The following is a 25,196-nucleotide window of genomic DNA, read 5'->3' as shown; positions in this document are numbered from 1 at the left end:
AATGTCATGTCAATTCCGTGTGTGGTGTTAGTTAGCAAATCTAAAGTTGCTCGTTTTTATCATCATTGATTTCCCTCAGCATATACTCTTACTCTCTGACCTCTCAGTTATTGCTAAGATGCCTTAGCTTTTTTTAAAATGACTTATATATTTGAAAAGCAGAGTTTACATAGAGGCAGAGGCAGAAACAGAGAAAGACAGAGGTCTCCTATTTTGGTTCACTCCCCAAATAGCAGCAACGGCTGGAGCTGGGCCCATCCAAAGCCAGGGGTCAGGAGCTTCTTCCCTGTCTCCCATGCGAGTGCAGGGGCCCAAACACTTGGGCCATCTTCTACTGCTTTCCCAGGCCATTGCAGAGAGCTGGATTGGAAGTGGAGCAGCTGCGACTTAAATCAGCACTTATAAGTGATGTTGGCACTGCAGGCGGTGGCCTTACCCACTATGCTACAGCGCTGGCCCCACGATGTCTTAACTTATAAAAAAAATCCTGGTGCTGTGGCACAGTGGGTTAATAGACCAGGCCTGCAGCAACGGCATTCCATATGGGCACCAGTTCAAGTCCCGGCTGCTGCAGCCATCTGGGGAGTGAACCAGCAGATGGAAGACATCTTGCTGTCTCTGCCCCTCTCTGTAACTCTGTCTTTCAAATACATAAAATACATCTTTTTAAAAAACAATCATATAAGACTGAGTGCCCTTTGCGTCTTCTTTGAAATTTCTGACAAACTGAATGTGTGGTCAGAACGTCTCCCCATGGCAGACCATCTGTCTGTTACTCCTTACAACGTGTCCATGTTTGTCTGATATATTTAGAGGCTGAATTTTTTTAGGTGCAGAAAAATTAAAATTTTCATTACTTCACAGCGCAGATTTTTATCATTACACCACTGGGTCCACATTTTTGCCTTTAATCTTTCAATTTATTTAACGTTTAGATATGCCTCTTACAAATCGCATATTAATTTTTTTACCTAGTCAATTTTATTTTTGCTTTTTAGTTAGAGTATTTTATCTTTGTATGCAATACAATTATTAATATATTTGGATTTTAACCTGTCGCGTGACTTTGTGCCCGAGTTGCTCTGGTTTTTATTTTCTCTCTCCTTCACTCCTTCAGCGTTCAGGACTGCCAGGCCCCGACGCTATGCGCAGGTCCAAAGCGTCTGCCCTTTCTCTTCTTTCATGATTCTGTTTGGTTCTATCGTCCCCCTTCAGGCTCCTTGGTGAATTCAGACTTTCTGTCTGGGTTCACATCTGACCTTTGGAACTGGCCGAGGCGCGCTCGCGTGGAACTCTAGGAACATCTGTGCTGGGCTGTCCTGGAGACTTGGTTGCGCATGGCACTTCAGGTTGACAGCTGTGATGCAGCCTGGCTAGTCTGCAGCCCCTGTCTCGATCCTGCCCAAACACAGGGGTTGCCACAACAGGGGCTTGCTTTGTAGTTGCCACTCAAGTCCATAACCAGCTGGCCATGAGTGAAGAAGATTCCTCTCACTCGTTTGGGTGGGCCTGAGTCAGTGAACCGGAAGCATGGAGAGCCGAGCGGAGGCAGCCCCTGGGGGAGAGGAAACTCTGCCCGCAGATCACAGCTCCAGCCTGGGACAGGCCGGCAGGGGCCTTCTGAGGGCCAGCAGGCACAATGGTGCGGGACGACTCCGTCCCGGGACTGTGCCCTCCACCTTCCCTTACCTCTGTGCGGAGCTCAGTGATCCGCCTCCATGCTGCTACTTCGAAGATATTCTGTGTCCCTCATCCCTGGCTACCTTTTCCTTTCTTTCTTTTTTATTTATTTGAAAGGCAGAGATCAGAGTCACATAAAGAGAGAGAGAATCATTCATTCACTGGTTTATTCCCAATTCCTGTACTAGCCAGGGCTGGGCCAGGCCAAAGCCAGGACCCAGAACTCCATTGGGGTCTCCCACATGGGTGGCAGGGGCCCACGTATCTGCAGGGATGCTGGCCTGGCCAGCAGGGGCCTTGTGCGCCGCACCACGACACCAGCCCTTTTGCCCTTGATTTTCTAGGTTTAGGTTTTTTCTCTCCAGAATTTGGCATGTCAGGTCCCACAAGCTTTGCAGTTCTTCCTAGCTTTCGATGTAAATTACATCTATTTTATTCAATGCTTTTCATTTTAGAGAAACGGTTGATTCTTACTAGCCTATCCTTAGCTGAACAGAAACTCCGGTTCGCATAGAATGCTACAACACAGACACCATCTTTCGACTCTAACGCTCTCGTCTGCCAGCCCTGGAGTGGGGCATCTCAGAGCCACAAGCCGATCTGCACTTTGTCATCCATCAGCCTGCACATCTTCCAAATGTGCTTCCAGTGCCCAAACTCCTGTCACTGCATACATTCAGTGTGAACACATCTGCAGGGTGAGACCGCGGGGCCAGGGCTTCCCTGGGAGCCCCATCCCGAGGGGTATGGCATTTGCAGAGAACGGGGCAGGGCATGGGGTAGGGGCTATGCTCTAGACTGAGAGCCAACCCCCGTGGGGGCTTTTCCTGGCCTGGTGATGGAGGCAGTTAGAACCCTAAACATTCAGCAGTGAGATCAAGTTAGTGAACTTCCACTGGAATAGGGGGTGGTCATTTCAGTTCAAATTAGGCTGAACAAGCAGAAGGCTGGAATGGAAAGAGATTCTTAGACAGCAGGCAGAGGCGGGGCTGAGAGCAGAGGGCGGGCCTGTGGTAATATTTGCTAATGATGGGGTGGAGCCCTGGGGAGTGCTTTAGTGGGAGTGCTTAGTAGGAGCCAAGAGCCAGGCTGGCTCAGCAGCTCTGAGGGGAGCCAGGGCCTGGTAGGCCAGCACCGCCCACCTACAGTTCTCCTGTGGCAACTTTTCGCATCCGCTCCCGGCTCTTCCTCTCTGCCAGTTCTCCTACCTACCCATGTGTGCCTCCTTCCCTTTGCTCAATCAAACTGTGGCTAGAGACGGAGTTGCATGTGAGCCCCATACCACACTTCTCATGGAAGACGCACGGCGCCAACACTTCTTCCTCAAGCTTTGCTTTTGTTTGCAGGATTGTGGAAATCTTTTTTTTTTTTTTTTTTTTTTTTTTTTTTTTTGACAGGCAGAGTGGACAGTGAGAGAGAGACAGAGAGAAAGGTCTTCCTTTGCCGTTGGTTCACCCTCCAATGGCCGCCGCGGCCGGCACACTGCACTGATCCGATGGCAGGAGCCAGGTACTTCTCCTGGTCTCCTATGGGGTGCAGGGCCCAAGGACTTGGGCCATCCTCCACTGCACTCCCGGGTCATAGCAGAGAGCTGGCCTGGAAGAGGGGCAACCGGGATAGAATCCTGCACCCCGACCGGGACTAGAACCTGGTGTGCTGGCGCCGCAAGGCGGAGGATTAGCCTAGTGAGCCGTGGCGCCGGCTAATCTGTCTTTATTCAAAGGGATTGCCCACCTTATTGTGCTCTACTGGCCACTTTCTTGTCGTTCTGTGCACTTTTCCAAGGAGCTCATGTCACGACCAGGGATTCAAGTACCAGGTACATGCGGCTGACTTGAGAGCCCACGTTCGCAGCCCTGCTGGTTGTCTAGGGCCACAGGTATGGATACCTTGAGCTTGATGTGTGGAAACTTAGCTCAGTCTCTTTCCCTAAAGCACTCAACAGCTCTTCTTCATTCATTCATCCACTCACTGAGCCGTTCTGGGCCCAGGGGCATCCCGAAGTGAGCCCGAAGAATCCCAGGCAGGACCACCATGGCGCCTGCCTGGACAGAGCTGCTGGTGGAGCGAAACAAACCCCTCTGAGTGGCCACCAGTTTTCCAAGTGCAAACCGCCTCCTCAAAGCCCACGGCCAGCACCTGTTTTGTTTTTCCCCACAAAGAATTTAAGTGCCCGCCCCCAAGAAAAATCAAGAAATATCCAAACACTTGGGACAAAGAAACGCCCCCCCCACCCCATTTTTCAGAGACAGAAAGGGGCAGGAGGGAGCACCACCAGAGCCGCAGTGATGGAACCCCACAGACCCTTCAGTTCCCTTCCTACGTACGTGAAGGCCATGGGCAGGTACCTTGAGCAGTGTAAGGAACGATTATTTTCAAGGGGAAATGCTGAATCCTCCAACCTGCCAATTCTGCCTGAGTGCAGGAGGCCTTCCCCAGAGACAGAATCCACAGGTGCACCTATAAACACGGAAAGAGCTTTATTCTCAAGAACTGTCTCTACCATGACAGAATCAGGCCAATTGGGTGTCTGCAGGGTGGGCCAGGGGGAGGAGCCGGGGCTGTGGTACCAGTAGGAAGGCTGAGCCAGGGGCTGGCAGGATTTCCTCCTGCTTGGGCGAGGTCAGCTGTAGTCACTCCAGGCCTGGAACTAACCGGACGAGGCTGGCCCACAGTACGGAAGGCCATCTAGTTTACTCAGAGTGTACCTGTGTAAACGTGGCTCTCATCCAAAAACACTCCCAGGGAACCATCTGGAATAATGTTCGACCACGTAGGCGTGCTGCGGCCCAGCCAAGTTAACACATTCAAGTGCAGCGTCGCAGTTAGGGAAGGAGAAAACCGTTTCAGACGTCTAAGGAAGGCCTCCAGACATTCACCGCTCAGCGCACCTTTTCCTACGAGACACTTGGGAAGCTCTGGCAAAGCCACGCAGTAAACCGAGGGAGAAAACCCGCAGGTGCGGAAGGCTCGGTTCAGGCAGGTCCTGGGACACCAGCTGTGTAGCAGGCCCAGGAACAACCCGGGGAAGCTGGCGGTGGCTGGAAGGCACTGAGGAGGGGAGGAAGGGAGAGGGAAGGATGCACTTCTCTGCTTTTTCTCAGGGACTCCGGGAGATGCTCGGTCAAAGCACACACTCCAGGGCTATGCGTCTAGGGTTCAAATCCTGGCCTCACTGTTTCGTAGCAGGGTGAAACTGAGCAAGCTACTTAACGCCTCAGGGCTTCGGTTTCTTCCTCAGCTCGGGGGTAATTATCGTATGTTTTGCTTGGAGGGACGGCGTGTGGGGCCGCTTTAGTCAGGATGACCCAGATGATGTTTCAGCGACAACTCCGAAACCTCGGCTGGCCGCTGAGAGCTGCAGATACTTGCCTTTGCCGTCTGTGTGTCCCCTGGGCTCGGAGTCTCTGCCACCTGGAATGAGTGTTCTCTGTGGTTGGGAGGAAGGTGGCGAGCCCGTACCAGTCGTGGAAGGTTTGCGCCCAGAACTGATCCATGTCATTTCCCCTGGCTGAGCATGGAAAATGCTAATCAACCCGAGCTTCTGCCGGGCGGGGGGAACAGAATGTTGGTGGGGAAACCCCAGAGCCCTAATCCCTCCCCCCACAGCAATCCGTGGCGCCATATAAGAAGGGGGTGGATCCTGGAGGAGGGATAAGGGAAAGTTTGGAGAAGCTGGAAGGGCGCTGAGTCCCGAGGGGGCAAGGGGGCGAGGGGGCGAGGGGGCGAGGACACTAGGGCGTGAGGCCGAGGCTGAGGGCTCTCTCTCTGCTGGTTCACTCCCCAAATGCCAGCAACAGCTCGCACCCGGCCAGGTGAAAGCCCCGGGAGGCAGGAACTCAGTGCAGGTCCCCCATGCAGGTGGGCAGGTGGCAGGGATCTCAGCACTTCAGCCATCACCTGCTGCCTCCCAGGGTGCTCATTAGCAGGAAGTCGGAATTGGGAGTGGAGCTGGGACTCAAATCTAGGCACTCTGTGGGAGGCGGGGGTCCCAAGTGGTGTCCTAACTGCTAGGGCAAAAATCTGCGCCTAAAATTGAATTTCTAAATAGCCTTTTATTTAGAATAAAACTTGCAAAGATTAGTTCTTATTTACCCTACTTCGCATTTCCTCTGTTAACAATTTATGTTAGTGTAGTATATGAAAAGGCTTCAAAAAGTTTGTGGAAAATGTGTATTATGGAAAAACTTTTAAACCAAAATATACGACTTGGCTTTTCATTCCATTTCCCATGAACTTTTTGTAATCTTTCATATTTATCACAACTATTGAAACAATGTTGATATGTTTTTACCAACGGAAGCCCACATTTTCTTTAGCTTTTACCTAATGCCGCTTTTCTGTCCTAGGAGCCCACTCAAGATACCACATTTAGCCTTCCTGTCTCATTTATTCTATGGAAATCTCACGATTTGCTTTTGCTGAAGACAAAAAAAACTGAATTCAGAGCCCACTGGCAGAGTTGGGATTTAACCCTCCAACAGAGAACAAGATCTCCCCCTAGTGTTTAGAATTGATAACAGCATCTTAACTTGCAAGAGAACAAAAACGGGTAGAATTTGACATTTAGAATAAAAATGGATTCTTTACTGATGTCCACCTTCTTCCTAAGAGGATATTTATAGAACAAAATGGAAACAGAGTCAGGGCTTTGGGAATGAAGCAGCAGCAAGCAGGGCTCACCAGGTTCTCCCATCTCATTATAAACTTTACCTAGTATTCCTGTAAGCCTCCTTAAATTGTTCTGCCACAAAACAGGCTCTACAAGTAAATTCAGTTGTTGCAATTGGGATTAATACATAGATTTAAACAATGTGGCAACAGACACAAAAAATACAAAAGTGATGCAGTACATAGGTCTGTATCTAGGTACTGCGTTCTAGAAAAATACACTCATGTGAGACTTCATCTGGGGGATGTTGAGCTACTTAATGACTAATGCTCTTAATAATTTTTTCAAGATTAATTAATTTGAAAGAATGAGAGAGAGAGAGAGAGAGAGAGAGAGATCTTTCATCTGCTGGTTCACTCCCCAAATGCCCACAATAGTCAGGGCTGGACCAGGTTGAAGCGAGGAGCCAAGAACTCCGTTTGGGTCTACCCACGTGGCTGGCAGGAACCCAAACACTTGAACCACCTTCTGCTGCTCTCCCAGGCACATGAGCACTTGTATCTGCTGCCTGCCAGGTGCATTAGCAGGAAACCGACTGGAAGCAGAGGTAGGACTGGGTCTGAGGCACTCGCGTATGCGAAGCAGAGGTGCCGCACAGCGGCTCACCTCACTGCACCGTGACGCCTGCAGCTCTGGATAATTTTATACCAAAGGCAGAGCAGCTTTCGTTCTTCACGAACCCCTGATAAACACCAAAACACTAAGGTACAATTCAGCAAACGCTTCTTGTGACCCAGATATATAAACCTAAGATGACGTGACTGAGAAGGCTAAGGCATCAAAGAGTGTGGCCCTCCCGGCATGTGCTACCTGCCTCACTCAATCAGCGAGGGTTTTGCAGGGGCAGGATGCTCAGGAAGCTACGAGTTATGGTTCTCTCAGTTTTTGAAAAAGCAGTGGTTGTGCATGTGGCCATGGCAAGGATTTCAGACAGAACCCAAACGACCCCAGTAGGAGGCAGTGTCCCCACCTCCATTCGCCTCGTCCTCCTCCTCACTGGTAACTAGCTGCCACTTTCATCTGTGTCCCCCAGAGGCAGTCATTGCTAATCAAGCAAACAGAGACACAGCCCCTTTTATTCCCCAACTGGCAGTGTTTGGCACCTTGTTTTTACTTAAAAGTTTAAAAAATGTGCTGGGGCAGGCAGTGACTTATAGGTGAGCCCCTATCTGGAATGCCCACATCCCTTATCAGAGTACCTGGTTCGAGCCCCAGCTCCTGTACTTCTGACCCCGCTTCCTGCTGATGTGCACCGTAGGAGGCAGCAAGTGGTGGTGCAGGTACTTGGGTCCCTGCCATGGGAGACATGGATGGAGTTCTAGTCTCCTTGCCTTTGACTTGGTCCAGCTCCATCCATCCTGGGTTTTTTGGGAACGAGCAGGAGATGGAAGATCTGTCTCTGTATCTCTGCTTTTCACACACACAAAAAATACAATTTTTTAAATTGAGAATTAATGCTTCAACTTAAATTTTTGAAAATTTCTTTAAAAAATTATTTTTATTTGATAGGCAGAGTTATACAGTGAGAGAGAGAGACAGAGAGAAAGGTCTTCCTTCCATTGGTTCACCTCCCAAATGGCTGCTATGGCCGGCGCTATGCCAACCCGAAGCCAGGAGCCAGGTGCTTCCTCCTGGTCTCCCATGCGAGTGCAGGTGCCCAAGCACTTGGGCCATCCTCCACTGCCCTCCCTGGCCACAGCAGAGAGCTGGACTGGAAGAGGATCAGCCAGGACTAGAACCTGGTGCCCATATGGGATGCTGGTGCCGCAGGCAGATTAGCCAAGTGAGCCACAGCATCAGCCTTCTTTTTAAAAAAAATTTTTTTTTGAATATTTGAAAGAGATAGACAGTGGTGTCTTAACCATTGCTCCAAATACCTGCCCCTTGGTTTTGCTTTTAACAATGTATCTTGAGTGTCCTTTGTCATCATTACATAGAGCTATTGCATCTTGATCTTCCTAATGGCTGCATAATATTTCAGTGAATAATGTATCATCATTTAATCAATGTTCTATTGCTGGACACTTAAGCTGAGCCTTGGCTACAAATAACACTATATTATATATCCTTGTATTCTTATCTACACAGTAAATGTGCAGGTGTATCTGTAAGAGAAATTCTTACAGGGGAATATCTGGTCCGAGTAATTTTAATTTTGTTAAGGATTATAAGTTGCTCTTTTTTATAAAAAAAGTTTACTTTTTAATTTGAGAGGTAGAGTCAGAGAGAGAGGGGAAAGAAGGTATTCCATTTGCTGATTCAATCCCCAAATGGCCAGGCCAATCCGAAGCCAGCAGCTAGGAGCTTCTTCCGGTCTCCCTCACTGGTGCAGGGGACCAAGCACTTGGGCCATCTTCTACTGCTTTCCCAGGCCATAAGCAGAGAGCTGGATCAAAGAGGAGCATCCAGGACACAAACCAGTGTCCATTTGGGATGCTGGCGCCACAGGTGGAGGCTTAGCCTACTATGCCACTGCACTGGCCCCTATAAATTGCTCTTTAAAGAGATTCCTACCAGTACCTACTTTCATTCAATAGATATTTGAGAGATGGGTGTTTGGTACAGCAGTTAAGACATTGCTTGGGTCACCCACATCCCACAGCAAAGCGCCTGGGTTTGAGTCCCAGCCCTGGTCCTGATTCCAGCTTCCTGCACTATGGGAGGCTGCAGGTGACGGTGCCCCTACCACGCATCCTGGAGTAAGTCCCAGGCGCCTGCCTTCAGCCTGGCCCAGATTCAGCTGCTGTGGCATGTGGGCACTGGCCCAGCAGATGGAAGATCTCTCTGTTCCTCTCAAATGCATGTACATTAAAAAAAAATTAAAATTCACTTCCCTGTTCCCCCTCCAAAAGAAAAACAACAAAACCAAAAGTTGAGTGCCTAGCATGGGACAGGCACTGTTCTAGGCACTTGTGTTACACTGATAAAGTGATCATCTCGGCTCCTGTGAAGCTTGTGTTGTGTGTGCACAAGTGTCAGTGAGCATGAAGAGAGGAAGAAGGGAAAACAGGCACAGTCATGAATTCTGTGGAATGCCAGAAAGCAGTAAGTGCTATGAAAAAAGAACTTTTTTTTAAAATTAAGAACTGAGTGGGGTTGAGTCACAGTTTTCCCTGGGGTGGTGTCTCCAGACCCTGGAGCAGGTGCGGGATCTATGCATTGGCTGTGTGGGCTGCAGCATCTCCTAGGAGAGACAGGCAGTGCCTTCTTTGCCCTCTGGTGGGGAGCACCCGGAGGCTCGAGGTCCAGCCGGGGGACAGGGCGTGGTGAAGTGGAGCAGCTCAGTCAGGCAGGGAGGTGACAGTGCCAGAGCACAAAGGGACCCAAGCAGCACATGCCTTGCCCTTCTCACTGAAGAAAAGGGGGCCCTGGACAATTGGAGATGATTGACAACCCAGAATGACATTTTACAGGGATCACTTGTGGTTCTGTGGGAGTGAGGGTTGAAGCAGGGAAGTGGTGAGATCCTGCATGTATCTTCTTTGCCCAGGACTTGGGCCCCTCACAAGGGACAGCACCACTCTTAGGGAAAATAGTCTCTCCCCAATCCTCTAGACAGCTTTCATGGTGGCTCTGCTGTTCTGACTGAACCCCAGTCTCCAGTTAATCCAGTAATAGGTATCTCACCAATGCTGGGGAACCTTGTCCCTAGAAATCTTGGACTTGGGATGAGAGTTCAATTTTTGAACAGATACTCTTGGGAGCAGGCACAGAAATCAGTGTTTGAATGGTCCTTCAGGTGATTCCAACGTTAAAAATCTCTAATGCAGACCATCTCACTTGTTTATTTCATGTGCTGTTACTTCTTTAAAGGTAGCGTCTCAAAATCAGCCTTATTGGGTCTGGTGCAATGGCGCACTAGGTTAATCCTCCACCTGCGGCACTAGCATCCCATATGGGTGTCGGTTCTAGTCCCAGTTGCTCCTCTTCCAGCCCAGCTCTCTGCTGTGGCCCGGGAGTGCAGTGGAGGATGGCCCAAATGCTTGGGCCCGGAACCCGCATGGGAGACCAGGAGGAAGCACCTGGCACCTGATTGGCACAGCGTGCCGGCCATAGCAGCCATTTTGGGGGTGAACCAACGGAAAGACCTTTCTCTCTGTCTCTCTCTCACTTGTCTATAACTCTACCTGTCAAATAAATAAATAAAATCTTTAAAAAAAAATCAGCCTTATATTCCACCAACAGTGTCAGGCTGTGATTGTATGTGTACGTGTGTGTGGTGGGGGCAGTGCATCACTAAAGACTTCTAGGGGTAGGTGCTGTAGCTTCAGCTGGTAAAGCTACCACCTGCAGCACCGGTATCCCATATGGGTGCTGGTTCATGTCTGGGCTGCTCTAATTGCAATCCAGCTCCCTGTTTATGGCCTGAGAAAGCAGCAGAACGCCAAAGTGTTTGGGCCCCTGCACCCATGTGGGAGACTTGGAAGAAGCTCCTGGCTTCTGGTTTCAACCCAGTTCAGCCCTGGCCATTGTGGCCAGTTGGGGAGTGAACCAGCAGATGGAAAATTCTTTCAAAGGAATAAATCTTTTTTAAAAATGAATTCTATATGATAATATAGGTCTGGTGAAGTTTTGGAATTAATATTTGTATACAGTTTCGGGAACTAAGCTTTTTTTACTCTAGCAGGGACTTCAGAATTAAGAAAAAGTTACCCTGTCAGGCATAAATGTGATTCGATTTCCTAAGTAAATAGATCATTTGGGGTCAGCACTGTGACGCAGCGGGCTAAAGCTCAGGCCTGCAGCACCAGCATCCCATATGAGCACGTTTGAGTCTTGGCTGTTCCACTTTCGATCCAGCTCTCTGCTGTGGCTTGGGAAAGCAGTAGAAGATGGCCCAAGGCCTAGGGCCCCTGCACCCATGTGGGAGACTCGGAAGAATCTCCTGGCTCCTGGCTTTGGATTAGGGCTCAGCTCCAGCAGTTGCAGCCACTGGAGAGTGAACCAGTGGATGGAAGGCTTTTCTTTCTCCACCTCTTATTGTAATTCTTTGAAATAAAAGAAATCTTCAAGAAACCAATAATTATCCTCAAATCTCTTTTGTAATTTACTGTATTTCCCTAATTTCTATACTAAACATGTAGGTTTTTTTTTTTTTTTTTTTTTTTTTTTTTACAATTGTACAAACTATATGCCGTTTTCATTGAGTATCTGCAATCAGGAATTAAGGTTTGTGCCAACCTCCCACTAGCAGTTATTGTACAGACCTCTGCAAAAGGAAACCCGTCAGCACTGAAAGTGAAAAACCTCCTCGCATCTTAAGGCGATGACGTTCCAGCCCTCCATTTAGTATTTGATAAGCATGGTAGCATGCTTCTGCGATGTTGATTTCCAGATAGAGGCGCTGCAACCCATCATCACTTTTCACCTCTGTATTTGTTAATATCTTCAGTTCACTTTTTAAAGTAATGTCTATTACTATCAAACCAGGAGAAATACAGATTTTCCCCTTGCTTTCTGTGCAATCAGATTTTGTTTTTAATTGACAGGTGATAACTGTACATATTTGTGAGATATAATGTTTGATGTTTCACCGCATTCATGCATTGTATAATGACTGAATCACAGTAATTAGCATACCCATCACCTCAAATATTTAGCATTTCTTTGAGGTAAGGACATTTAAAATCCTCTTGAAATAGGATACCTAACTGTAGTCACCCTCCGTGCAACAGAACCTCAGCACCCATTGCTCCTCCCTAACCACACTTAACTCCGTACCCACCCCAGCGCTCCCTGCTCCTCCCTAACTCTGTACCTGATGCCCAGCCTCCTCCATCAAGGGCAGCAGCCTCCGGGCACAGAGGCCTAGATGGGCCACATTTTGCTGTGGTATGGGACACTATGAGATCCTTCCTATATTTCAAGAGAAAACATTAAAATGACTCAATGCAGATGAAGGACTCATGTGAAACTGGCACAAGCAGTTAGCAGAGGTTTAACTGAATTGTGGTGAATACAGCCCACGAGAGAAATCTGTTCTGAGACTGGTAACCTGAGGGCCAGTTAGCCCAGTTATATTTGGGGTGGTTCAAATGAATTAGGGTTGCCATTGTTGGCTTCACACTCTTGTGAACACCCTGTTCACTTTCTCCCTGAAGTTAGTGTCTCTAATATTGACTCTGCTTTTGTAAACTCAAAGTAAACTTTGATATAGCAAATACTTCACAGGAACTTCCACGTGGCTTTCCTGTCGTCCTGGATATATAACAAGCTTAAACTTCTCATTCACTGATTTATAAGCATAATGATATTTAATTTCAAATGGTTCTCAACATTTTTTGGCTAGGTTGGGATAAAAATGCACACACAATCCGACACGGGCACCTGTCTCATCAGTGAGACTCCCTGCAGTGGGGCGCACCCAGTACTCCCTAAGGGAATGCAGGGAGCTCATGCAACAGTGCGCAGTTCTTGATTCTCCCATCCTCAACAGATGAATGTGATCACCTAAACGTTCATATATGGTTTGAAAATGCATTCATTCTTCCCTCTTGGAAACTCTTACATGATGGCTTTTTGCTTCATTTATATATGCCAGCTTTTTCTAACTAGTAATTCACATGAGGTAAAAAAGTTCCCAGAACAAACCGATTTAGAGTAAACTACGAATTTACCTTAAATTATGCAGATATGAAACAAGGACAGAGAGAACATAGTATGATATAGTCCACCCACATAAAGACTAGTCTGAAAGGGCCACAGGATTTGGGTTTGTATGTTTAAACAACCAACTGAGAAAGTTATTAAAAGCAATTATAGGCATTTGGGGGAAAAAAGGAAGTTAATAAAACACTTGAAAAACAAATGTAAATTTAATGATAAACATTATGGTCAGGCTGTTTATTAAGGAGGCAACCACATATACAAGTTCTGCTATCGAAATGTTTGCGAATCAACTTCATGTGATCTAAAAGGACCATGCGCAATGTCAAAGATGGACACCTGTACATTCAATAGAAAGTTAATTTAAACATACATAGTCTAGATCATTCTAGAGTTATACAAACATCTGGGGCCACATATGTATCTAATTCTCTTTCAAAAAAACTTTTTTTTATAAAAGTGATGTATTGAGATAATTTTAAAAAGCATCTGACACAATTATGAATGGTCCCCAGCTTACAAAATGTGATTTCCAGGGTATGAAAACTGAAAAAAGTCAACTCTTCAGAGTGTCTTATATTATACAAACAAGTTTTGTAGAAAAATGATCCAGCAAATGCTTGAGTTAAGAATATTTATATTTTTTCCAATTCTTTACACTTTTATTAACACACTTACAAAAAATAACATTCAAACACTGAGAAAATTAAATAACTTTGGAAGCAGAGTTCACAGCTTTCTGCTTACATATAAGTGACAATTCTGGGCTGTTGGCACAAAATAATCAACATTCATAAAACCATTACTACTATATATCAACATAAGTTAAAATCATAGGCACTAGTTTATCAAATCCACATTTCTTCTGTAAGACTAACCACAGTAAATCCTTAGATTTTCCCAAACAGAAAAACTGGCAACACACAAAGGCTTCCTAGTAAAAAGGCCATTTTTCTCTTTAGGAAATTAAAAGCCAATAGTCTGTGGTAGTGAAACAGCAGGTAAAATCATACTTTACCAAACCCAGATCCAAAATGTGTTTTTAACAAGTGATGAAATATCTTAATTAAAAAAAAATAGACTTTTTTTTCTTTTTCTGATGCAGCCATTTAAAAACAAAGTTAAATAACCTGAATATTCCCTCTGAAATTGATTATCTAAATGAAAAAACATAATGAGTGTTTCAGAATAAACTTCCTTTAAATTATTAGATTGCAGCATATATATTTTTAAAATGTTGCACTGAAAACTGAGACCTGTTTTGTTTTGTGTATATGTGGTTTTAAAAAGAGACAGTAGCTAGCTCTTCCTTTTTATTACTTAGATTTACATGAGATACCCCACCCAGAGCAGAAGCTTTACTTCCTCTGAAAAGCAACAATTTTTAGTTCCTTACCACGTAGAATTCTGGCGCCATCCATCGCTGACCCACCCCATTGCTCTCAAATTCAAGGCTACACTTTCTTCCTTGCATTATACACCAAAATACATAGGACTGCCAATTTACATCTCCAGCTGCTTGTGATGACTGAATGACTTCCTACTGTTCAAGCTGATAAAAACTACCATGGTTTCAGTCACAGCAGAATGGGGGTCTTGGTTTTAAGTTTTATCATCCTCTCAACCTGAACGTTAAGCCTTCTATTTCTTTCTCAATTTTCTTTTGCCAACTTACAGAATGTCTTTGATTAACAGGAAATGAACTTACGTTCAAATCTCTAAAATCTTTTATGTGAACCAACTGCCAATATTTTAGAGCTTGTTCAAATTAAGAATTTAAAAACAGACCTCACTATCAAAAATAAGAAGCCTGCTACAAAAAAAGTTTTCATCTGGTAACAGTCTGATAAACCAAAACAGGTAATTTCAAGGATACATATAAGAGCCATAAGAGAGCAAGTATTTAAACAGATTGGAGTTATATGTAGTAAAAATGCAAAAATTGATGTAAGGCAGAATCTAAGTCAATAGGGACAGTATTTTCAAAAGATATTTTATACAGTTACTCAGCTTAAAGTGGACCAAAGTAAGTAGGACTTAGCAGGCTATGTTTTCCTACCACATAATAAACCGTTATGCCATTTAATAGCAACAATACAACTGTCATCACCAGAGATTTTGTAAGTTAAGTGCATAGATTTTTACCTCCCCCCTCTCATTGTAAGGTTTTGTTCCAGGTTGTAAGCACTGAGGTGTTGTTGTATCAATAATAAAGACACATACTACTTGCTCTTTCCATCATGGAAACCTGCTAATAAACACAAGATCTCTTTGTTCTCTAACAGATAACAGCATGTGAAGAAGCTGGCTTCAACAGCAAAGGCCATCTTTCCTGAGCCAGGAACTAGAAAGTTTAGAAAGATTGTACAACTGATATTAAGCCCTTTTGGCAATCAACAAACACATATAAATCCGATGTGTCAATGCAACATGATGGATGCACACTCTAACACTATCTGGTGGTGGTGATAGGTGAGCCATGTCCAAAACTTAAGATTAAATGAAATGACCATTTGTTTAACAAATCTGCAAAAATAATCTGCTGAACTCTCCCAAATTTATGTATCATATTTTTAAAATCTCTAGCCCGGGTTCCTTCCTCTTGTCCCCCAATCTTGATGGATAATTTTTCTGGAGTACTGTGAAACACTTCAGATAATTAGTCAGAATATTAGTTCTCATTAACACAAATGTTTATTGATGCTATTTATACAGTAAATTAGGTTGAACGTGAAGTTTTGGATAGCTTGAATCCACCATTTTCTTGTGCACAAAGGTACTTTCTCAATTGAAAATGGGCATTTCTCTTTGGCATCCATTAGGTATTTGCCCAGTTATTGGCCTCTGTCAATTATTTAAAAAATCAGTTTAGTTTCTATTAAATAAAACTAAAAGTGATTTCATGGAGAGTGATTGTATGATTACCAAACACGTTTGATGTTAAATGTCATTAAAGTGCTGCTTGATCATCTCTGTCAGTTTGTGCTAGTCAAGACAGAGGGCTGGGATTTCATAAATCCCACGAGTCCTAGCTGAACAGTCTGCATATCAAAGTGGTTTTCAGCCTGGAGGAAGGGTATCCGTGAAGCCGTGGGCCTCTGCGTTCCTGTCTTTGCTGCTCAGTAACAGCCGTCTTTCCAGCTGTCATCTTTCAGGCTTCCGTAGGTTTTAGGAGCTGGCAAGGATCTGAAATAAAGCAATTTTATAATGTGATTTGCTTGTCTTACAAAATATCACCATATAGTCTCTTATATACATTAATTACTTTCCAGTTGGCACCGTGATCTTAGGAAGGCTGTTCCAGGACAACAATAAGATCAAAGCTCAAAAGGGCCATTTGCACAACCTTCCCACACTCAGTATTATCACATCTCTCAGGTTTTACTGGGCATTACAGGACTTCTCTAACCTTTTGTTAACAAAGCTACTAGATTAAAGAAGGGAAAAGAATGTCTCATCTTTTTCAACCACATGGATAACCAACTTTTTACATTCTGAGCAGAGTGATGGATGTGATATTAGAAGCTTAGTGTCATAATCACTGGAGAGGTAGTATGGGACAGTGGTTAAAAGGACTTGGAATTGAAGGTCCTATGTATAGTCCTAGTCAAATTATTTAGTCTCGTTAAATTTCAATATTCTCCTCTGAGAGATAGGAATAACGAAAGTACTTACTAATTTAATGCTATTGTGAGCCTTAAACAAGGTTAAGTATAAGTTATTTAGCAGAGTACAGAGCAAATAGCTATTGTACACTGCTAATAAGTCTGTAGATGTAAAATGTTTATTTTAGAATTAAGTAGTATGGGTAATTCAGTTTAAATGCTTAGGGGACAAATACTGTTTCCAAGCAAATAAGTATTTCAAGCTTAACTATACTTGACACCTAAATTTACTGATGGTGGTAATCCTGTTCTTGAAAGGTAGATTAAGACTAGATGCAGGAGCCAATGCTGAGGTGTAGCAGGTAAAGCTGCCATCATATGAGTGCCGGCTGCTCTATTTCCAATCCAGCTCTCTGCTACGGCTTGGGAAAGCAGTAGAAGATGGCCTTGGGCCCCTGCACCCACGTATCCACGTGGGAGTCCTGGAAGAGCTCCTGGCTCCTGGCTTTGGATTGACTGGCTCAGCTCTGGCCATTGTGGCCATTTGGGGAGTGAACCAGTAGGTGGAAGATCTTTTTGCCTCTGCCTCTCTTAAAAAAAAAAAAAAAAAAAAGATTACAGAGGCATGATTCCTGTCTTGGTTGAGCTCAGAATCACCTGAAAAATAAACAAACAAGAGATAGCACAGCCACAGATTTTGGGTTTCACACCAGAGCTACAGACTCTGAAGGTAAAACTCAGGCTTCTACTTCTACACAAATTCCACAGATAATTCTGTTATAGCAGGTTTGAAAATCACCCTTATAGATTGCACTCAGAGTTGGAAGAAAGGAGTTTTATCTTAAATATCACTCTAGATTCAAATATGTTTTCATTATCTTTACTGAATATCATATTCAAATATCACAACCAAACTGAATGATTCTAACAGCCTTTTCTAGGAATTCTCTGAGATGCTTCATCAGTAAGGCACTGGGACAAATGTAATCTGAACCATATTGGTATAATATCCCAATAAGGGTATCTTTAATACAGTGAAGTGAGGTTTTATTCAAACTGTGCTGAGACTCAAGTGGGAAGCTACTATGACTCTCTGCTCACTATCAACAAGAAACAAGGCTACTTCCAGTCCACCTACTTTCAGACACTTAAGAATGCCAAAACAGAGCACCCCACTTACCTGCGAACAGGTTGTGCAAGTTTGCTGCGAGGCACTGGTATACCCCCAGCAGAAGGGGCACTGGGTCTGGGCAAGCCACTTCTCATTGCAGTTGTCCCTGCAGGTCTGGTTAGGGTGGTGCTGTTGATATTGCTGGGAGGATTTGCTGGGACTGTGTTCTGAACCATGGGAGGCCCAGGTGAAGAGGTGGTTTGTGTGAGCTGTGTTGTTTCTTGGCTACCAGGAGAGCCAGAGCCATGGTTACTAAAGGCTTTCACTGGTTGCCGGAGAGCCAAAGGAGATGGTGCTGCAGGGGAGCGAAATTTCCCTGGAGAAGGTACTGCGGAACGGCAAAGAAAAAAAACCAGTGTTTCAACCAAAGACCAAGTGTAAGTGAAACTTCTGTTTTATGTTACACCTGATGACTAGGCACTAGTACATCTGTATTCATGAAACATTATGTTGTAGAAACACAGCAAATAAAGGATATTTCTATCCTAATAAAAGGAAAAAGGTAACTGGTAACTGGTAAGTTCTACAAAACCAAGTCCTTAATTGGAGAGTTGTAACTGTCCTTGACAACAGTGTTTTAACTAGGCCAGACTGGATCCCAAAATACCAGAAGATAAAAGGCATATTAAAAGATAAAATGCATACAGGATTCTTCCTCATGGTTACAACTAACCTAGTGAATGCTCTAGAGGTGACAAAAAGGCTGGATACCAGATTGTTACATAGAATTTGAAACACATTTTCCCCTCAAAGAAACATTCACATATGCATGAATCAAGTATCTGGTGACCGTACCTCCATGTCTCAAATCACCACGAGACTAAAAATGTGTAAGAAACCAAAAATTATATAAAAAAAAAACCCACACAATTGCTCATATAGCTGTGCATTACAAAACAGGAAAGTTATAAATCTAGGGGTATATCAAGAGGTAAATGAAGTCACAGGACAAAGATATCTGTTTTTTTAGAATGTCAATTTTACTAGGTAAAACAATTAAAAATTTTTTTTTAATTAATTTGAAAGGCAAAGTGACAGAAGGAGGAAGGAAGGGAGGGAGAGGAAGACAGACAGAGGGAGAGAGTGAAATCTCTCCCATCTGCTGGTTCACTCTCCAAATTTCCACAGCAGCTAGAGCAGGGCCAATCTGAAGCCAGGCACTGCATCCAGGTCTCCCATATCCAGGGAGCCAACTACTTGGGCCAGCATCTGCTGCCTCTGAGGCACCTTAGCAAGGAAACTGGATTGGAATCGAAGGTAGGCACTCCAATATGAGATGTGGGTGTCCCAAGCAGACGTGCATATTCTTGGCTGCCACAACATCTACCTTACATTTTTATATTAAAACAAATATTGATATATGAGAGAGTAAAATGCACAATTTGCATTCATTTTTAAGCCAAAACAAGACATCAAAGAGAACATCCATTTCATACAACCCACATTAGTTTAAGGAAGATACAACTGGAGGGAAAGCATGGACAAGAGATTTGGTCCCAAGACCATAGAGATGGATTATTCTCTAAAATTTCCTTTTCCTCACTTTTACCAATCCATGTACAGGACATAAGTGACAGTAAGGTCTATCACAATAGCAGGTAAAAGAAAGGATGGATGAGTTTGGCTGCCATTGTCATCTGGTCTTTGGAAAAAGAAGAGGATGCTAGCTTTAGGTTCAAGACAAGAGAAATTAATCTCCTACCTCCTTTTCAGTATTTTTTGTACATAGCTCTTTTCTCTCCTAGCTGATCTTATCTACCCTCTGTCTAATCAAAGTTCTAAATATCAGCAACATCATGTTTAAAATATATACTCAGATCATCTCTGCTGGGGTCTAACACTCCCAGCCATGACTTTAAAACTTGACTGTACATCAGAATCCCAAGGAGTTTATACAAATATGAGGGCCCAGCTACCACTCCTGGAGAAACCAGTCTGAAATGGAACTTAGCTATGTATTTATTTTAAAATCACTATTGGATCTTCTAGTCATGACAGTGAAACTGGAGAGATATTTGCTCTCTTGCTGTAAACATCTATAAATGTAGACAAAATACAAACAGCATTTCTTAAATACCGGACAACAGGTAGTACAGGGCTATAATTCCTGAAAGAAGGGAAACAAATTGCTTGAGCCCTATCATCAACCCTGGCTTTTTGGGAAGAGTATAGGGGGTCCAGGAACACTTTGCTTTAAGAGCAGAGAGGGGAATCCCATGAAGATCAAAGCTACCAGGCTGCATTAAGGAGACAACAATCGGAATTTGAAGGGCAGGATATTTTAGAGGTGAGAGCTGCTCAGAACACCTACAGAACTTAGCTTAGGGCTCTGCTTGAATCTTTGGCTGAGTATTGAGTTACCTATGTTCAGGATAAGGCTCTATGAGCCTGGGAGAAAGGAGAATGGAACCTTTGGAAACTGAAGAGCTGCCAAAGCTCACACAGAATTACGACACATTTGAGTTTCAACCACAGAGTAGAATGTCCTTGCCAAACATCCAGCATACACTTAAAGAGGGCCAAGTCTTAATAGGAGGATAAACTAACCCTAGAATAAAGGCTACTCTAAAGTCGTTCTAATAAAGCTTAAAAATAAGCTTCTAGTGGCTGGTGCCATGGTGTAGAGGTTAAAGCCGCTGCCTGCAGTGCTGGCATCCCATATGGGCGCCAGCTCACGTCCCGGCTGCTCCACTTCCAATCCAGCTCTTGGCTATGGCCTGGGGAAATAGTGGAAGATGGCCCAAGTGCTTGGTCCCTTGCACCCATGTGGGAGACCTGGAAGAAGCTCCTGGTTCCTGGCTTTGGACTGGCTCAGCTCTGGCCATTGCGGTCATTTGGGGGGTGAACTAGTGTACTGAAGACCTCTTTCTCGCTCGCTCGCTCTCCCTCTCTTTCTGCCTCTCTGTAACTCTGCTTTTCAAATAAAATAAAAAATCTTTTTTTTTTGGACAGGCAGAGTGGACAGTGAGAGAGAGAGAGACAGAGAGAAAGGTCTTCATTTGCCGTTGGTTCACCCTCCAATGGCTGCCGCGGCCAGCGCACCGCGCTGATCCGATGGCAGGAGCCAGGTACTTCTCCTGGTCTCCCATGGGGTACAGGGCCCAAGCACTTGGGCCATCCTCCACTGCACTCCCTGGCCACAGCAGAGAGCTGGCCTGGAAGAGGGGCAACTGGGACAGAATCCAGTGCCCCGACTGGGACTAGAACCCAGTGTGCTGGCGCCGCAAGGCAGAGGATTAGCCTAGTGAGCCGTGGCGCCGGCCTAATAAAAAATCTTAAAAAAAAAGTTTCTAAAGCAGAGGTCAGTAAATTATCACCCATGGAGAAGTGAGCTGTTTTGTAAATAAAGTTTTATTAGAATATAGTAAGATCCATTCACTTATATATTGTTTATGGCTGCTTTCAAGTTACAATGACAGAGTTAAGTAGTTGCAATAAAGATCATACCACTCCATAAGCCTAACATATTTACTATCTGGTCCTTAAGAAAACAGTCATTGATCCCACGTATAAAGGTTCAAACTAATTCATGGATAACTTAATTGCTTGCCACAACAAAGTTCAACTGCTATTTAAAAGGAGAGAAAATTCAGCAAAGAGCAATGGAAAATTCTACGATGTCTACTATACTAAAGAGGCAAGGACATAATATAAAACATCAGGAGAAAAATTAGTCAATAGAAACAGGCAAGGATTTCAAAAGAATTATTATATATGCTCAAAAATACACAGATGCAAGCACTGAGGAGAGAAAAGAACTGGGTAGAACATTTAAAGACGTAATGCTACAATGTACCCAAAACGCTAAATTCACTGGACAGGAATGGCAGTTTAGATGCTGCAGAAAAAGCATCTGACGACATTAAGACTCATGATCTAAACTAAAGGATTCAGAGGAGAAGACTCAACAAAACAAAAAGATAAAACCTCAATGGTCTTTAGGCCAGTATTTTGTGATCTGATATAGTCCCAGATTTTAGGATGGAATGGTAATGAGTGGGTCTAAAAAACCTTTTTTTTTTTTTTCGAAGAAACAATGGCTTAAAAACTTCCAATCTTAATGAAAACTAGAAAATTATATATCTAAGTAGCTGGAGAAAAACCCTAAGCAGGGTCAAAAAAACAAAGCAGGGAAAACTACACCAAGGAACATCATGATTAAAGTTCTTAAAAAAATTTTTTTTTGTTTCAAATTCATTTAACAGACAGAGAGCTGCCCACAGTGGCTGGGAGTGAGCCAGGCCAAAGCCAGAAAAGGGGAATTCAATCCAGGTTTTCCGTGTGGGCAGCAGGAACCCAATTTCTTGAGCCATTACCCTTGCCTCCCAGAGTCTGTAACTGTGGGAAGGCAGACTCAAGAGTGGACATAGGTAGTGAACCCAAGCACTCTGATGTGCAATGATTTTTCCTTCTTTCTCTTCTTTTCTTTTATCTTCTTTCTTCTTTCCTCGTTTGTTAAGATATCTATATCTATTTGAAAGGCAGAGACAGGTAGATTATTCTTCCTTTCTTCCCTCTCTTCCTCCCTCGCACCCCAAATGGCCACAAGAGCCAAGCCTGGGCCAGGTTGAAGCCAGGAACCAGAAACTCCATCCTGGCCTCCCATGTGGGTGGGAGGGGCCCAAGTATGTGGACATCTTCCGCTGTCTTCCCATGCACATCAGCAAATTCAGCAAATCTGGATTGGAAGTGGAATTCCAGCCAGCCAATATGGGATGTCAGCTGTGCCTTAACCCACTGCACTATGATGTCTTAACTGGTAGTCCAAACACCTACCCCAAATTTCTGAAAACAAATAAATAACTTGGAAATCTTAAAAAGAAAAAAAAAAAAACATAAAAAAGGAGGAGGGAAAAAAAGTCAAAAATATTACAGATTTCTCAACAGAAATAGTGGAGGATGGCCCAAGTGCTTGGGCCCTGCACCCCATGGGAGACCAGGAGAAGCACCTGGCTCCTGCCATTGGATCAGCGCAGTGCGCCGGCTGCAGCGCACTGGCTGCGGCGGCCATTGGAGGGTGAACCAACGGCCAAGAAAGACCTTTCTCTCTGTCTCTCTCTCTCACTGTCCACTCTGCCTGTCAAAAAACAAACAAACAAACAAACAAATAATGTAAGCTAAAAGACAATAGAATATCATTAAAGCACTTAAAAGCCTGTCAGTCTTAGAGTTCTATATCCAGTAAAATTATCTTTCAAAACTAAAGTCAGAATAAAGACTTCTAAAGACAAAAAAAAAAAAAAAAAAAAGTTAAGAGAATTTGTTGCCAGTAGTCACTAAAAGAAATGTTGAAAGAAATTCTTAGGTTAGAAGGAAAATGGCATCAGACAGTAAACCTAATCTGTACAAAACAATAAATTATATCAGGAATGGAGGCCAGCACTGTGGTACAGCAGATTAAATAGCTGCTTGTGACATTAATAAAGGAGTGGGAAATGTCCAGCCCATAGGCCATATAAGGCCCACGAAATCATTTGGTTTGGCCTTGGCAAGGCAACCACAAGTGAGATCTGAAATTCAATACATCTACAGAAGGCTAATTTTTAAGTTGATAATTTTGTATGGCCTGTGAATGATGTTATAAATATACGTATGATCCTTGGCAGAAAAAGGGTGCCTCACTCCTTGTGCCAGTGTGAGTCCTGGCTGCTCTGCCTCTGATTCATCTCCCTGCTGATACACCCGGGAAAGCAGAAGATGGCCCATATTGGGCCCCTGCCAGCCAAGCAGGAGACCAGGATGGAGTTCCTGACTCCTGGCTTCAGCCCTGCCCAGAACTCACTATGTGTCCATTTAGGGAGTGAACCAACAGATGGAAGACCTCTCCGGCTCTGCCTTGCAACAAATAAACAAACAAACCTCTTAAAGAAATTGACCAGGAATGATAAAAATGCTAGGCAACAAAGAGGCCATTAAGGAATCACTTTCAAATTTTGCTTTAAAAGACTACTTAAAATAAAAAAAAATTCTATTTCTTTCTTTTTTTTTTTTTTTTTAAGATTTATTTATTTGAAAGGCAGAGTTATAGGGAGGCAGAAGATGGCCCAAGTGCTTGGGCCCCTGACACTCACAAGGGAGACCCAGATGGAATTCCAGGCTCCTGGCTTCCCTAGTATGGGGAATCTCACAGGAGTCCCAAAAATAGTCACAGATCACCGCTTACTTGACCAACAGAAGGAGGCAAACTGTGGAAACTCCACAGAGAATCCTAGAGTCAAAAACTACCACTATCCACAAACTGAAAGTAAAGAAAAATGGAGTCACTCATGTCAAGCCAGAGACTGATGACTTCACTTACGCTAAGCTGATGCTTGCCAAGAAAGATGTTCCTCATCAGACTGAACAGACATCCCTGGGCAGCCTGATAATGCGAGCACTACGGATGATAACCTCCAGTTACCCTCCTACTCACACGATGATTGGATGCATCCCGAGAATGAGCTGGAGACATCCTGTCCTAGGCATTGGATTGGTGGCACCCTGGGAAACTCCGAGAGGGAGCACAACTGATTGGTGACACCCCGACCCCTACTGGAGACTCCCCCTTCAGAGTGGCAAGGATAAAAGGAGAGCCTTTTCCACTGCTCTTCATCCTCTCGAGCATCATGGCCTGGTGTGTGTGAACCTCTGGATCTCCACATATTTGGAGCTGAAGAGCCAGCTCGCTAGCCTCCTTGCGAAGTGACTACGGGATCAAAACACCAGCGGAGCTGCTGCCTCACCTGGACCCCTTATCAGCCCGCTGCCAGACCTGCTACAGAGCTGGACCAGGCCTCTCAGCAGGGGACCTCTCCAACTCCTCGCCTTGCTGTCTGCCTGGGAACTCCAAGCCCACTGCCAAGAGTGACAGCCATCCCACGACTTCCTTCCTGTAAGTGACTGATCCGAGATCCGTCTCTGCCGAGACGTTGAGCTCTGGACTTTGAACACTGACTCTTTTTCGTGACCGTGATATAAGCCTTGAAAACGCAGCATTTATAATGATGTTAGCCATGTGTAATATGAAGGAATGTGCCTCGACCCAATGATTAAGAATAATGTCATATGCTTTGCTGTACTTATATTATTATAGTTGGATGGCCTTTGAGACAGCTTTAATGTTAGATTTGTTATGATCTGTGGAGTAATGAATATAACTATATAGACTGGTGTGCAGAGTGGCGAAGCCCTAGAATGAAACTGTGTGAGCAATGAAAAGCCCATCATTGGAAAGACAGTCATGTGTCCGTGTGTTCCTTCCTCCCCGTGCTCCGACAGGTCGCCCTTAAGCACTGCTGAGCTGCATGACAGCAGGCACTCGTGACCCCTAGCCCAGCCATTTGGGGAGTAAACAAGCAGATGGAAGACCTCTCTCTGCCTCTCAAGTAAATAAATCTTTTTTTTTTTTAAGCAAATAATGAGACATTTTTAAAACCAACCATATAAACTGCACTAACTATGAATGGCAATGCTAAAAGGTAAA

General features: G+C 44.4%; 1 protein-coding gene and 1 long non-coding RNA gene across 5 annotated transcripts in view; one reads left to right on the top strand and one right to left on the bottom strand.

The window, feature by feature from the left end:
- Positions 1-13,148: 13,148 nt before the first annotated feature.
- Positions 13,149-25,196, bottom strand: part of SLAIN2 (SLAIN motif family member 2) — an 87,976-nt gene continuing 75,928 nt past the window's right edge. For all 4 annotated transcript variants that reach the window (XM_002709425.5, XM_002709426.5, XM_070068194.1 and 1 more), the window contains 2 exons: positions 17,744-18,062; positions 13,149-16,144 (listed from right to left, as the gene is read on the bottom strand). In XM_002709425.5, coding sequence (XP_002709471.1) covers positions 16,078-16,144; positions 17,744-18,062 — 386 coding nt within the window. In that variant the 3' untranslated portion in view covers positions 13,149-16,077. The remainder of the gene's footprint in view (positions 16,145-17,743; positions 18,063-25,196) is intronic.
- Positions 24,506-25,117, top strand: LOC103345179 (uncharacterized). Its single transcript, XR_007913546.2, has 2 exons — positions 24,506-24,605; positions 24,992-25,117. It is a non-coding gene; the product is annotated as an uncharacterized lncRNA (long non-coding RNA).

This window comes from Oryctolagus cuniculus, chromosome 2 (assembly GCF_964237555.1).
Source record: "Oryctolagus cuniculus chromosome 2, mOryCun1.1, whole genome shotgun sequence".
Lineage (NCBI taxonomy): Eukaryota > Metazoa > Chordata > Mammalia > Lagomorpha > Leporidae > Oryctolagus > Oryctolagus cuniculus.
The sequence above is the reverse complement of the archived record's forward strand: the minus strand, read 5'-3'. Positions and strand labels throughout refer to the sequence as shown.